The sequence below is a fragment of the Oryx dammah genome, unplaced genomic scaffold (genome assembly GCF_014754425.2).
Source record: "Oryx dammah isolate SB20612 unplaced genomic scaffold, SCBI_Odam_1.1 HiC_scaffold_25, whole genome shotgun sequence".
NCBI classification, from domain to species: Eukaryota; Metazoa; Chordata; class Mammalia; order Artiodactyla; family Bovidae; genus Oryx; species Oryx dammah.
Genome location: NW_024070209.1, coordinates 47,859,910 through 47,873,077, shown reverse-complemented (window position 1 = coordinate 47,873,077; position 13,168 = coordinate 47,859,910). Strand labels below are relative to the sequence as shown.

Here is a 13,168-nt window from a genome sequence, read left to right as displayed (position 1 = left end):
AGGCCCTGGGCCATCTTTCACCTGTCTTTCTTTCTGAGCTGCCTTTTATTTTAGGCCCAGAACAGCTAGGGCAAAGGCAAATCAACGGTCCCTGTCCTTCCTGCTAGGTCAGCACCCCACTTGCTGGCCCTGAAATCAGGGTGCCACGGCCAAGGGCGGGGAGGGAGGAGACTGCACTCTGTCGCAGCACAGCAGGCTCTGGTTCTCCGGGAACTCCACTTGCTCAGTCTGCAGACCTGCAACCAGAGTGCTCCCCTGCTTTCTGGGGCATCACGGAGCATGGAGCGGGGCAGGGCCAGGAAGACAAATCAGCCCAAGTCCGTTTCCATCAGGTGCTGGCCTGGGAAAGTGTTCAAAGCCCAGGGGATGCCCCCATCGCCTTCTCTTTTATAACTGCAGTACAGCTGACTTACAATATTTAGTTTCAGGTGTACAGCATAGTGATTCAATATTTTTTATAGATCATACTCCATATAAAGATGTTATAAGTAACATTGGTAAGACTACCTTGGTGGTCTAGTGAATAAGACTCTGTGCGTCCCCTGCACGGGACACGGATTCAATCCTGGTCAGGGAACTAAGATCCCACGTGCCACGTAGGGTGACCAAAAAGGAAAAGAAAAAGCTCACACAATCCTGGCTGTATTCCTGCGCTGTACACCGCATCCTTGCCGCCTGTTTTATATTCAGCAGTTTGTAGCTCTTAATTCTCCTCACCCATTTTACCCTCCCCCTACCTTCTCCTCTGGCTACCACCAGTCTGTTCTCAGTACCTATGAGTCTGTTTCTATTTCATTATATTAATTTTATTTTTAGATTCCACATATAAGTAAATATATACAGTGTTTGTCTTTCTCTGACTTATTTCAATAAGCATAATACCCTCCAGGTCCATCCATGTTGCTGCAAATGGCAAAATTTCATTCCTTTTTATGACTGAGCAATATCTATCTCCTTTTAGATCCTACCAGACCTCTCTTTTCCCCAGTTTTGAAGCTGCTGCAAATAATCCGCCAAGGGGAAGAGTAGGCAGGAGGCCTGGATTCTGGTCCTGTGTGGCCCTGTCAGAGTATGTGACCCCTCTGGGCCCACTGCCTCTGCTTAGTTTGCCTCTATAATGACAAATAGACAGGAAGGAACTGCAGGCCCACCTAGACTCATTTCCTGGCCAAAGCAGGAACTCAGTACATGACTAACTCTGGTTTGGGCCCTTCCAATGTCAGGAATCTCACTGCTTCACAAGGCAGCCCATTTCCATTTTGGACACCTTAATATTAAAGTGCTTTTCTAGGTAAGTTAGACAGCAACAACAACAGTAATAGCAGCTACTACTTAGAGTGCCAGGCATGACCCTAAGCACCTTCACATGGCTTATTTCATTTGAATCCTCATGACAACTCTGCACATGGGGCTAGTCATTCTGTGTGTTCAGATAAGGACTCTCCGGTGCAGAGAGGAGAAAGTGCTTGCCCCAGTCACACAGCTGGTAAGCGGCTGCCCCCTCAGAACTCTACCCCGTTGGTTTTAGCTCTGTCCGCTGAGCCTCACAGAATCGGGACCCTTTATCAAATCAAAGCGACAGCTTTCATTTGAGGCTCAGTAGCCCAGAAACTGATCAAGGATGGAGGCTCACATGCCTAGAAGCCCGGGAGGTCAGAGGCCAAAGATGCTCAAGGAAACCTGATGGCCAGTGGGTGAGTGGATAGAAGGCACTGACCCGGGAGTCGGGGCCACAGGAGAATGCCACCAGCAGGCACAAACCTGATGGCAGCTACCTTTCCTGGGCCTTTGTCTCTTCGTTGATAAAATCAGAGGGTGAGACTGAGTGATCCCCAAGCTCCCTTCCTGCCTGGCCTTTAGGGATTCCATACTAAGTTCTCCTGGCTCAAGGACAAGGTTCCCCTAACCAAGGTGGATCTCACCCCCACGGCCAAGCCTCCATCTCCCCAAACCTAGTAGGCCTAAAACATCTCTCTTCCAACAGAAAAGCCACAGTCTTCAATCCTAGGTAGAGGGGACATTCCCGAGAAGGGAGGAAACTGGCGGATGCCAGGCCTAGCTCTGAGCTGGTCTCCTTTTCCCAGCGGGGAGCACACGCTGTTATTCCCAGGGCAGTCATGAAGCTCCTCCTTCCCATCCATGTCTTAGACCCTCAAGTTGAGTGGGCCTGGAAGGACCCTGTGCTCAGGACTCTAAGATGCCCCCTGCAGGCTGCATCTTACAGCACACGACCCAGGTTTAGGTGACCTGGACATCCCTGTTTATACATTTAAGGGCAGGAGAGCCACCTGGCACACGTCACAGCCAGAGATTGCCAGAGTGGCCCCATATCCACACCCAGGCTCAATGTCCCATCAAGCAAAAGGGATGGAGGTGGAGATTCAGAACCATGCCCTGCAGCCCGCCCCCTCCCCATCAAACCTCTGCTGGCAGCAGCAGCGCTCAGCCCTGTAACCTCCCCTAGCAACAGTCTGGGGAACCAGAAGTGCTGGCCAGCTCCCTACCCCTCCAGTCCCCGACCCCAGCCTCCACAAACCAGAAACCCATTGATGGATCAGACGTCAGTGGGCCCCAAACGTGGCTGCACCTTGACAGCACCATGTATCAGGGTCTCGTCCTCAACATACTGAATTCCCAGGGGGTGGGCCCAGGACTCTACACATTTAATAATAAGGTCCCGTGTCAATTCTGGCACAGGGACCCCTCTCTACCAGGGCAGACACGGAGGCAGAGGTGTGGTTTCATACAACACTGGCCTCCACAGGAATTAGATCTCAGGGCTAGTGTGGCCTTGGCACGTGGTGGCCCAGGGTGAGGTTTATGGCGGGGGGCGGGGGGCGGGGAGGGGACGAGATGGTAGAATGAGAGGACAGGAAACATCATGTTAAGAAAAGGGGCCACGGGAGCCGTAAGCCCTGGGTGTGGGGGAGAGACACTCAGGTGCTCATGACAGGTGAGCTCTCCTGGGAGCACGTGCACAGAGAGGAAGGAAAGAGAGGAAGCTTCCTTGGCCAAGGACAGCTGGGCCAGTCGCCTCTGGGCTTGGTCTATGTACCACTATTCAACCACCTTCAACACCCTCCCAACCCAGGTAATCAGATGGAGGAGGCTCCTTGGTGTAGCTGACCTAACTCTGCCCCCATCAGAGTTCCCGAGGCCAGCTTCCCATCCTGGCCTGAGTGGTACTCAGTCCCTTGACTGACGTGAATAGTCTGATGGAAATCTGTGTGAGTGGTGAGTCCTTGGGGAAAGGGTCCTAGGGTGGCCTGGGCCTCTCACTAGGAAAGCAAGGCCTAAGAGGTGGGAAAGAAGGGAAGTGAAGTGACACCTACCTGAGCTGCCAGCGCTCTCAGAAGCACTCCTGGACATCTTAGGCTGGCCGTGCTTGCCGCTGGCCCGCCCAGCGCCCGGTGGAGGGGGGCCCGAGGGAGCAGGGGCGCCGTCTCCCCTGATGGTGGAGAGATCCTGCATGCTGAAGCTCCGGAGTCGCTCCGATAAGGCACCTTGTCCCTGGACGCAACACAGGAGGGACACCCATCAGAGGCCTGCTTCACAGGCCAGGGGCAGCCGTGGGGGACACACACAGGAGGGACACCCATCAGAAGCCTGCCCCACAGGCCAGGAGTAGCCATGGGGGACACACACAGGAGGGACACCCATCAGAGGCCTGCCCCACGGGCCAGGGACAGCTGTAGGGGACTCTGAGAGTCAGCACAGTAAAGACCAAGCCCCTGGAAGGACTCTGCACAGGGTAGCTGCCCTGCGTACTTGTGGGAAACACAGAGGGGGACCAGGCCCAGAATGTCCCAGGGCCTCTTATAGGTTCAGCCTTGTTTCTCTGCCTCCCGACTCTCCTCTCCTTCCGACGCCCTCACAATAAAGCAGGGCCTCAGCCAGACCCAGGGTGGAGGAAACGACCGTTGCCTTCAGTCCCTAACTCTCCAGGGCTTGTCTGTGGCTTCTCCAGCCTTACATAAATAAAAATTCTTATATAGCTATATTTTTCTTAATCCTCAGGACACAGGAATCTGGCCAGAAGATCAGAACTCAATAATCTAATAATCTTAATAATGTGCTCAGTCCTTAGTCTTTTCAAAGGAAATCAAATGCAGACAATATTTTTTAAATGTATGACAACAGCAATTTCTTTTATCTACTCATGTGACCGCCCATGAGTCACACTGACTGCTACTGGTGCATCTGAGCTTCATAAAATAGCCAAAGGTAATGAATCAGGAAGGAAAAAGATGACATTAAAAAATAATAACATACATGCAATAAAACCCTGCTGACTGTAACCATTTCTGTCTTGATTGCTCAAGTCGCTTCAGTTGTATCTGACTCTTTGCAACACTGTGGACCATAGTCTGCCAGGCTCCTCTGTCCATGGGATTCTCCAGGCAAGAATACTGGAGTGGGTTGCCATGCCCTCCTCCAGGGGTCTCCCCAACCCAGGGATCGAGCCTGCCTCTCCTACGTCTTCTGCATCACAGGTGGATTCTTTACCACTTAGCCACTGAGGAAGCCCTTTACTGTCCTGAGGGAGCCACAGACATCATCTCAGGCAGAAACTGTTCTTTTGTTTAGGAAAGCAAAATCGATCCATTATACTTAGGAAAGGGAAGGGCCTTGTTGTCTGGATGAGAGAATCTGTCATTGTGAAAAGGATCATAAGGCAGGCACAGGGACGATGGCGTTGTCTTGGGTGCACCTTGGGGGCTGGAGGACAGACTCTGTTTGCAGAAAAGGAAACCTGCAGTGGGAGGGGCTGGTAGGAGACTGCGGTTATTGAGGATTGGGTTGGGACCTGGAATAAGACGTGACAGGCAGATTTCCCTGGTGGTTCAGTGATTAAGAATCTGCCTTGTAATGCAGGGGATGTGGGTTCCATCTCTGGTGGGGGAACTAAGATTCTATACATGACAGGGCAACTAAGCCCCCACAACAGCAACTAGTCTGTGCACAAGAACTAGAGAGTCCATGTGCCACAAAGAAAGATCCCATGTGATGCAATGTCTCCTGAAAACTAACAACACCACAAAGAAAACTAAGTAATCAAATACACAATTAGAATATGAAATCCAGGCAAAGGGTATTTAAAGGGAAAAAGGTGGGCTTTCCACGTAGCTCTAGTGGTAAAGAACCCACCTGCTAATGCAGGAGACATAAGACATATGGGTTTGATCTGGGTGGGGAAGATCCCCTGGAGGAGGGCATGGCAACCCACTGGAGTATCTTTGCTTGGAGAATCCCATGGACAAAGGAGTCTGGTGGGCTATGGTCCATAGATTTGCAAAGAGTCGGACATGACTGAAACAACTTAGCATGCATGCACGTATGAAAAAGGCAGAAATTGTCCTGGTTGCCTCAGATATTGCCCTAGGACGATGGTGGGCAAGGGGTTTGAGGCTTTACCTACCAGACATGACAGCTGGGTAGTATTTGCCAAGAAAATGGTGCCAGGACTGGCTGCCCAATATAAACCCATCCAAATCCCTCAGTCAATGACCCATGATATTTCTACTCAGAAACATTCATGATGACATCTAGAATTTAGAAGAAATGAGACTAAAGAACAAAAACTGATCCTGAAAAGAGGGAGGAAATATTCTGATAATTATAATGGAGTATTCTGAAGGAGATCAGCCCTGGGATTTCTTTGGAAGGAATGATGCTAAAGCTGGAACTCCAGTACTTTGGCCATCTCATGCAAAGAGTTGACTCATTGGAAAAGACTCTGATGCTGGGAGGGATTGGGGGCAGGAGGAGAAGGGGACGGCCAAGGATGAGATGGCTGGATGGCATCACTGACTCGATGGACGTGAATCTGAGTGAACTCCGGGAGATGGTGATGGACAGGGAGGCCTGGCGTACTGCGATTCATGGGGTCGCAAAGAGTCGGACACGACTGAGCAACTGAACTGAACTGAAGTGAATTCAATATTAGGTTAACATTCAGGAAAACTACTTATAAATTTGCTCTTTCATTCATTCTTCTATTTATTCCTTTATCTATTTCACAAAGATTTATCAAGGATTGGCTATGGGCAAGACACTGTACTAGGTGTTACTAGGAAGTACCAAAAATATAGCTCGATTTCTGACAAAATGTAAAAAGACAGATGGACAAATAACCATTCAGAAGTGCCATACCAGAGGCTACAGAAAATGAAGATTAAGAACCACACAGAAGTAGAGAGTGGACATACGAACACAGCAGGGGAAGGGGAGGGTGGGACAAATTGGGAGATTAGGATTGCCATATATACACTACCATGTGTATATTCCCTGGGAACTCAGATGGTAAAGAATCTGCCCGCAATGCAGGAGACCCAGGTTTGAACCCTGGGTCGGGAGGATCCCCTGGAAAAGGGAATGGCTACCCACTCCAGTATTCTTGCCTGGAGCATCCCATGGACAGAGGAGCCTGGTGGGCTACAGTCCATGGGGTCCCCCAAAATTGGACACGACTATGCAACTGACACTACATGTGGAAAGTAGGTAGCTAGTGGGGACCTGCTGTATGGCAGAGGGAGCTCAGTTTGGAGCTCTGTGACAAGCTAGAGGGGTGGGATGGGGCTCGAGTGGAAAGGAGGTGCAAGAAGGAAGGCATATATGTATTTATGTAGCTGATTCACTGCGTTGTACAGCAGAAACATAACATTGTAGAACAATTATACTCCAGTAATAAATAAACAAACCACAAGAGTCAGACCTGGATTCAGTCCTACCACTTATAGCTGGGTGACCTCAATCTGTCATCTGTAGAACGGCATCCATGGGGCAGGAGGGTGGGGAGGAATAAATGGGATGATGGCATAAACTGTCCATGACAGAGCCCAATGTGTAGTAAGTGGTCCCCAAATGTCAACTATGACGATGGTAACATATTATGCTAGCTACCTGAGACATACAAATTGCTGCTGAAATAAAAAACAGAAAGATCAGGGACTTCCCTGGTGGTACAGTGGTTAAGGTTCTATGCTTCTGATACAGGGAGTGTGGGTTCGATCCCTGGTTGGGGAACTGAAATCCCACATGCCACACAGTGTGGCCAAAAACAAATTAACAAATAAGATATAAATTTTAAAAAATGAGAAAACTCCAAATGCATTTGATCACAGTGAGACAGACTGTTAACTGACCATCCAAAAGTCATCCCCAATCCCATTCTCAAAATGGTGAGAAAAAACAGATTTCGCAAACTCCGTCCTGTCTACTATGCATGGTCATGTGACGCAGTTCTGGACAATGGGAGGTAAGGGGAAACCTGCTAAGGGATTTCTGGGAGAGATATTTTCTCTGTCTGACATGCAGAAGGAGAAAGGCCTGACCCTGCTTCCTGCTTTCTGCCTTTGAGTGTGGGAACTGCTACGTTCTGACAAAAAGACTCACCAAGACATTCACTCGGAGCCTTGGCATCACTAAGACACTGAGATACTGACAGTGTCTGCTTACTCCTAGACTTCTTGTGAACAGTGTTCATCAATTATAAGACATATTTTTTTTCACTTCTGAAATTAGGGTGAGTCATACGATTGCTTGCCTTATTCTTGTTGTCACTGCTTACACACGAATGCACTCGGTCGTTATTCCCGAAGGCAGGACCAGACAAAGGAACCTCGAGATTGTTCACTGTTAACAAAGCAAGACCTACCGGAAGAAGGATTATGAGCCCAGGTTGTTTAAAATACATTCCATTGACACCTTCTAGTAAGATGCAGAAAGTGGCAGAATGGGAAACAGCAACATGGATGAAAGTCTCAGAGACAAAATATCTGCATCACTAGCACTCGGGAGAGCACAAAAAGTGATGTGGCTTCATCATATACGGATACTGATAAGTGATTCAAAGGAATCCTAGAAAGACTTCAACCAATTTATTGTATGTATAGCTTTCCTTTACTGCATGTATGCAAGTGACACACAGGAAAAATCTAAAGACTCCAAGAGAGTCACTTTAATAAGTAGAAGTAGAGGAGTTCTTTGGTGTGTGTGTGTGTCAGTTGCTCAGGTGTGTGTGTCAGTTGCTCAGGTGTGTGTGTCCATGGGATTCTCTAGGCAAGAATACTGGAGTGGGTTGCCATTCCCTTCCCCAGGGATCTTCCTGACCCAGGGATCAAACCTGGGTCTCCCGCACTGTGGGCAGATTCTTTACCGAATGAGCCCCCCCGGGAAGCCCCAGTTATACCATGTTAATGGCCAAATAATTACATTTGTGACAGTGCCTGCTGAAAGGTTACAGGGTTTCTTTTACTTATTGATTTTAAAATATTTCTTTATTTATTATTTTTGGCTGCGTCAGGTCTTAGTCACAGCTCGTGAACTTCTCTCTCGTTGTGGGACAGGGACTTAGCTGATCTTAGTTCCCCCACCAAGAACTGAGCTCGAGTTCTCTGCCTTGGAAGGTGGACTCTTAACCACTGGACCACTTAACCGCAGGTAAGTCCCATTACAGGATTTCTTTTAAAACAACTGTGTCAGGGTTCCCCAGTGGTTCAGTGGATAAGAATCCACCTTGCAGTGCAAGGGACATTGGTTCGATCCCTGGTCCAGGAAGATCCCACATGCCTCAGAGCAACTAAGACTGTGCCACAGCTACTGAACCCACGCACTGCAATGACTGAAGTCTGTGTACCTAGAGCCCGTGCTCAGCAATAAGGAGCCCACACACAACAAATGAAGAGTAGCTACAAGTGAAGAGTAGCCCCCACTCACCACAACTACAGAAAGCCCAAGTATAGCAATGAAGATCCACCACAGCCAAAAAATAAAATAAATGAATCTTTAAAAATAAATAAAGAACAGTTCCAGAGGAGGGTGGGAGCAGAGGAGTAAGACTGACTTTTCACCTGATGCCCTCTTTTGTACGTTTAGAATTGTGTACAATGAACATGTATCACCTTTAACACAATAAATCATTACAGTTGCATTTCCAGTAACACCCACAGCACTCTTCCATGACCACCCTGTGGACCCCAATCTGCAAATATGAGGCTTGCATGATGCTGACAAATGCCATCTAGACCGAAAAAATAACATGGGATTGTTTAAAACAAATGAGAAAAGAGAAGGAAGAAGTGGTGTCTCCAGAAATTGCCATGTACTCACTCTCCAGCCTTGAGAGCCTGGTCTCCACTCTGCTTGGGGGACCCCGACCCATCAACTTGGTCCTGCTCAGCCTCACAACCTCACTGGGAAGTTAAAGGGTTGAGTAAGATTCCCTTCTGGAATTCCCAACTGGAAAATTTTAACTTCGAGAATCTATGGCCTTCTCCTCTACAGTTGATTACGTGGCTCAGATCGCAACCCTAAGACTTTCCAGAGTAATCTGAAAATCTCCAGAATAAATGTTGGGCCTCCCAAGGTAATTCTGAGGGAAGGTAAATAAAATTCTGGTGTGTGTGTCTTTAAATTCTTGTATCGATTTCCTTCCCAGCCAACACCAGGTTTAGAATATGAACCATAGGAAAAGCTGGGAAGTCTGGAGCCCTTTCATGAGCCAAGGTTGGCTACTTCAGGCACATTGTGAGCACTTGTCTCGGACACTCCAGGTCTGCACTGCCTTCAGCATCTCACCCCTGGAAGAACCTCCCCGCAGCCCAGTATCACAGGAGCAGAAAGGGAGACGTAGTTGGCCTTCCATGAAAATGAATCTCCTATTTGTATTCTGTCCTACTTTGAACTCTTTATTTCCCCCGTATTATAAGCATGGTCTACCCAGTCTTGTTGCGGCTGCTTATTTATACGCTGTTTGAACAGACTCAATCTTGCTTTTTTTCCTGGCCCATCGATACCACATGGCCCAGTGGCTCTCTCAACTCTTTAAAATACCAGAAATCCCACAGAAGTATCTTGGGGGCAAGGAAGGGAAACTTATTACTGATTAATTTTTTTTTCCTGGCTAAAACCCAGAAAACTGAACTTTAAGAGGTAAACCATGTCACTGAATTTTCTATTAATCTGAGATCTTTATTTTTGTGTGTGTGTTCCAATTGATGTATTTTTTTCATTTGTATTTAAAATTTATTTTATTTGACTGTGTCTGATCTCATTTGCAGCACGTGGGATCTTCCTTGCATCATTCTGGATCGTCCACTGCAGCGCTCGAACTCTAGCTGTGGTGCATGAGCTTAGCTGCCCTGTGGCCTGTGGGATCTTAGTTATCCAATCAGGGATCGAACCCAAGTCCCCTGCATTGCAAGGTGGATTCTTAACCACTGGACCACCAGGGAAGTCCCTCCATTTGTACTTCATTACTATATTTTTCTAATTTTACAGATGGATTCAAGATATAAACCTTAGGGGCTTACAAGTACTTTCACATTCATATTTACACTTAACATGTATTGTAAATTTTTTAAAAGATTTTTTTAATAATTATTTTTTATTGGAGTATAAATGATTTACAGCATTGGGAATCTGAGATCTTTAATTCCTAATTCTTCCCCTAATTTGTAAGAAATAAGAAATCCATGTAGTAAACACACACCAAATTCTCTTTGTTTTAATGCTTTTCTTAATCGGGAGAGCAAGCGTGTTTCTGGGAAAACCCACCAGACCTCTACTAATGTGATACTCGAAGTAAAACATTTATCACTAATAGAATGCCTCCCATTAGGGCCCACAGAGCCCCGATTCCACACAGTCACTAAGTCTGGCTGCAAGCCCTTGAGGAGGTCCTCTTTTCCGAAGGGACACAGTGGGGAAGGGGCACCAGGAATCTCACCGGGGGCTCCAGCAGGGCTTAAAGTTTAGCACACCTCACCTCACACCGCATCTAAGGCCTGTGACTGATGACAATGAGAATAAAGTCAGAAGGCTTCAGTGAGTCAGTCAGTTGATAACAAAGCTGTCCGCAGTAACCACAGTTCCCACTGGCGATTCAAAGAACGTGAGTGCTTCCTTCCGGATTCCCACGGGGCACCCACCTCACTGGCACAGTCAGCCTCTACCGCTGCACATGCTCCACGCCAAGCCCGAGCAGACCCCTTCTCAGCATGCTTGATGAAGGCAGGGGCCTCCGCTTCTGCCACAGAAGCGGGTTAACAAGCAAGAGGAAGAGAATCCTTCCCACCATTGCATCAATCATCAAACCCAATTCACTCTCCAGGCATGAAACAAACAAACAAAAACAAATAAGTTAATCGCATGTTAGATGCCACCACATTAACACAATAAGAGGCTCTGGGAGGAGGCTGACCCCGGCTCTGGGATTAACGCACATGTACACACACGGGTGTCGGCAGGAGAGACACCGGGCTTGGATCCAGACCATGGGCTGGTAGGCAGAGGTGGCTACTGGCCTCTCTCCCCAACTGGATCAGTTCGAAGTTAGTCACACCTCTCAACGGGGTTACCTGCCCTTCTCTGAGGTCCAAAGAGGAGATAAAAGGAAAAAGTCGAGCCACCTGATAAAGGGGAAAAGAAAAAAAAGCCATGGGCACCAAGCCTATGAAATGGGTTGAAGGGCACCATTCTGTTGCCCTGGCCTCAGACCCTCACTCATTCACTCATATCACTTCATTCACCACCAATGCTGACACTGTTCCTGATGCTCTGAGGGAAGCCCAGTGGAGGAAAACAGATGGATATGAATCATGACACGGTTCCTGCTTCCACTATTCTTGCCTGGAGAATCCCATGGACAGAGGAGCCTGGCGAGCTACAGTCCAGGGGGTCACAAAGAGTCAGACACAACTGAGCAACTAACACTTTCCTGCTTCTAAGGGCCTCACAGTCTGACCAGGCATCAAGGCACAAACGCAAACAAGACAGCAAAGGACAGATGACAAAACATGTGACAGAGAGAAAGAGAGCAGTGTTGGCAGGGACACCAGAGAGGCTTCATCCAAGAGTTCAAACTGGAGTTAGAGATGACGGCTGCACCATCAGAAAGGGAGAGGAGGGATATTGCGGCTGGAGAGTTGTCGGAGCCAAGGCGTCAGAGAGGAAAACCTGGATTTGGGAAACTGAGATTGAACCAATCAGAGAAGGGGCTCAGGTGCCTGGTGAGCAGTGGGAGGTATGTCTGGGAAAACTGTACTTTGTATAAACCTGGACTTCGATGAAAGTGCCACTGACGGTTTCTGAATGGTGACCCAAGTGGATAAAGTGGGATTTTAGAGTCACTTCCATGGTGGCTCAGATGGTAAAGAATCTGCCCGCAATGCAAGAGACACGAGTTTGATCCCTGGGTTGGAAAGATCCCCTGGAGAAGGGAATGGCAACCCACTCCAGTATTCTTGCCTGGAGAATCTCCATGGACAGAGGAGCCTGGTAGGCTACAGTCCACGGGGTCACAAAGAGTCAGACATGGCTGAGTGACTAACACTTAAGAGTCATGAGAACGTTCCAGATATACTGTATGGCCCACACGGAGAATAGCCCCTGGTGTGTGCTCTGCCTGTCTTTCTCGAGTTGGAGCCAGGCACATGGATGTCTGCAGGAAAGACTGAAGTGTGGGACTTCCCTGGTGGTCCAGTGGTTAAGACTCCAAGCTTCTACAGCTGGGGTTGCAGGTTCCATCCCTGGTCTGGTAGCTAAGATCCCACATACCTCATGGCCAAAAAACCGAAACATAAAACAGAAACATTTTGTAACAGATTGTATATTGTAACAAACTCAATAAAAACTTTTAAAAAATGGTCCACATTAAAAAAAAAAAAAAAAGGACTAGAAGTGCCCTTACTGGGAGATGAAGTGCAAAAACGAACATTAACTGGTGAGGGAAGGCTGGTTTGGAGCACGGGCTGGATCTGAGGTGTCCACAGTAGCTGCTGAGGAGGTGAGGAGCAGGATGGGAAATGAGCTCATTGTGCAGGACCACGACAGTGCATGAATGAGCAGAGTCCCTGTAAACCAGAGCTTGGCCTGGTCCTCTGAGCCAGGCCAGCACTCAGGTGATGGGCTTTCGGGGTCATGCGGAAGGACTTCAGCTATCCCAGCCCTCACGTGCAGAAGGCCACCATTGAGACCCAGCCAGAAGCCCTGTCTAGTCCTTGGAGAGACCGAACCCTTTGGGGGCTTTGTGTGAGGCAGATCCCTGTTCCAGGATCTAATTTCTTTTTTCTTTCTTTTTATTTAAGTATAGTTGATTTGCAATGTTATATTAGGACATTGTGGTGCTGGAGAAGACTCTTGAAGCAAGGAGATCAAACCAGTCCAC

The 13,168-nt window shown here is 48.1% G+C and overlaps 1 protein-coding gene across 6 annotated transcripts in view; it reads right to left on the bottom strand.

Annotated features, from left to right (window-relative positions):
- REEP1 (receptor accessory protein 1) overlaps positions 1 to 13,168 on the bottom strand; it is a 133,742-nt gene that overhangs the window by 14,506 nt on the left and 106,068 nt on the right. For 3 of the 6 annotated variants that reach the window (XM_040224291.1, XM_040224292.1, XM_040224295.1), the window contains exons 6-7: positions 11,226 to 11,411; positions 3,333 to 3,510 (exon numbers count right to left, since the gene is read on the bottom strand). In XM_040224291.1, the coding sequence (XP_040080225.1) occupies positions 3,333 to 3,510; positions 11,226 to 11,411 (364 nt within the window). The remainder of the gene's footprint in view (positions 1 to 3,332; positions 3,511 to 11,225; positions 11,412 to 13,168) is intronic. The other 3 variants (XM_040224293.1, XM_040224294.1, XM_040224296.1) reach the window with 1 other exon arrangement.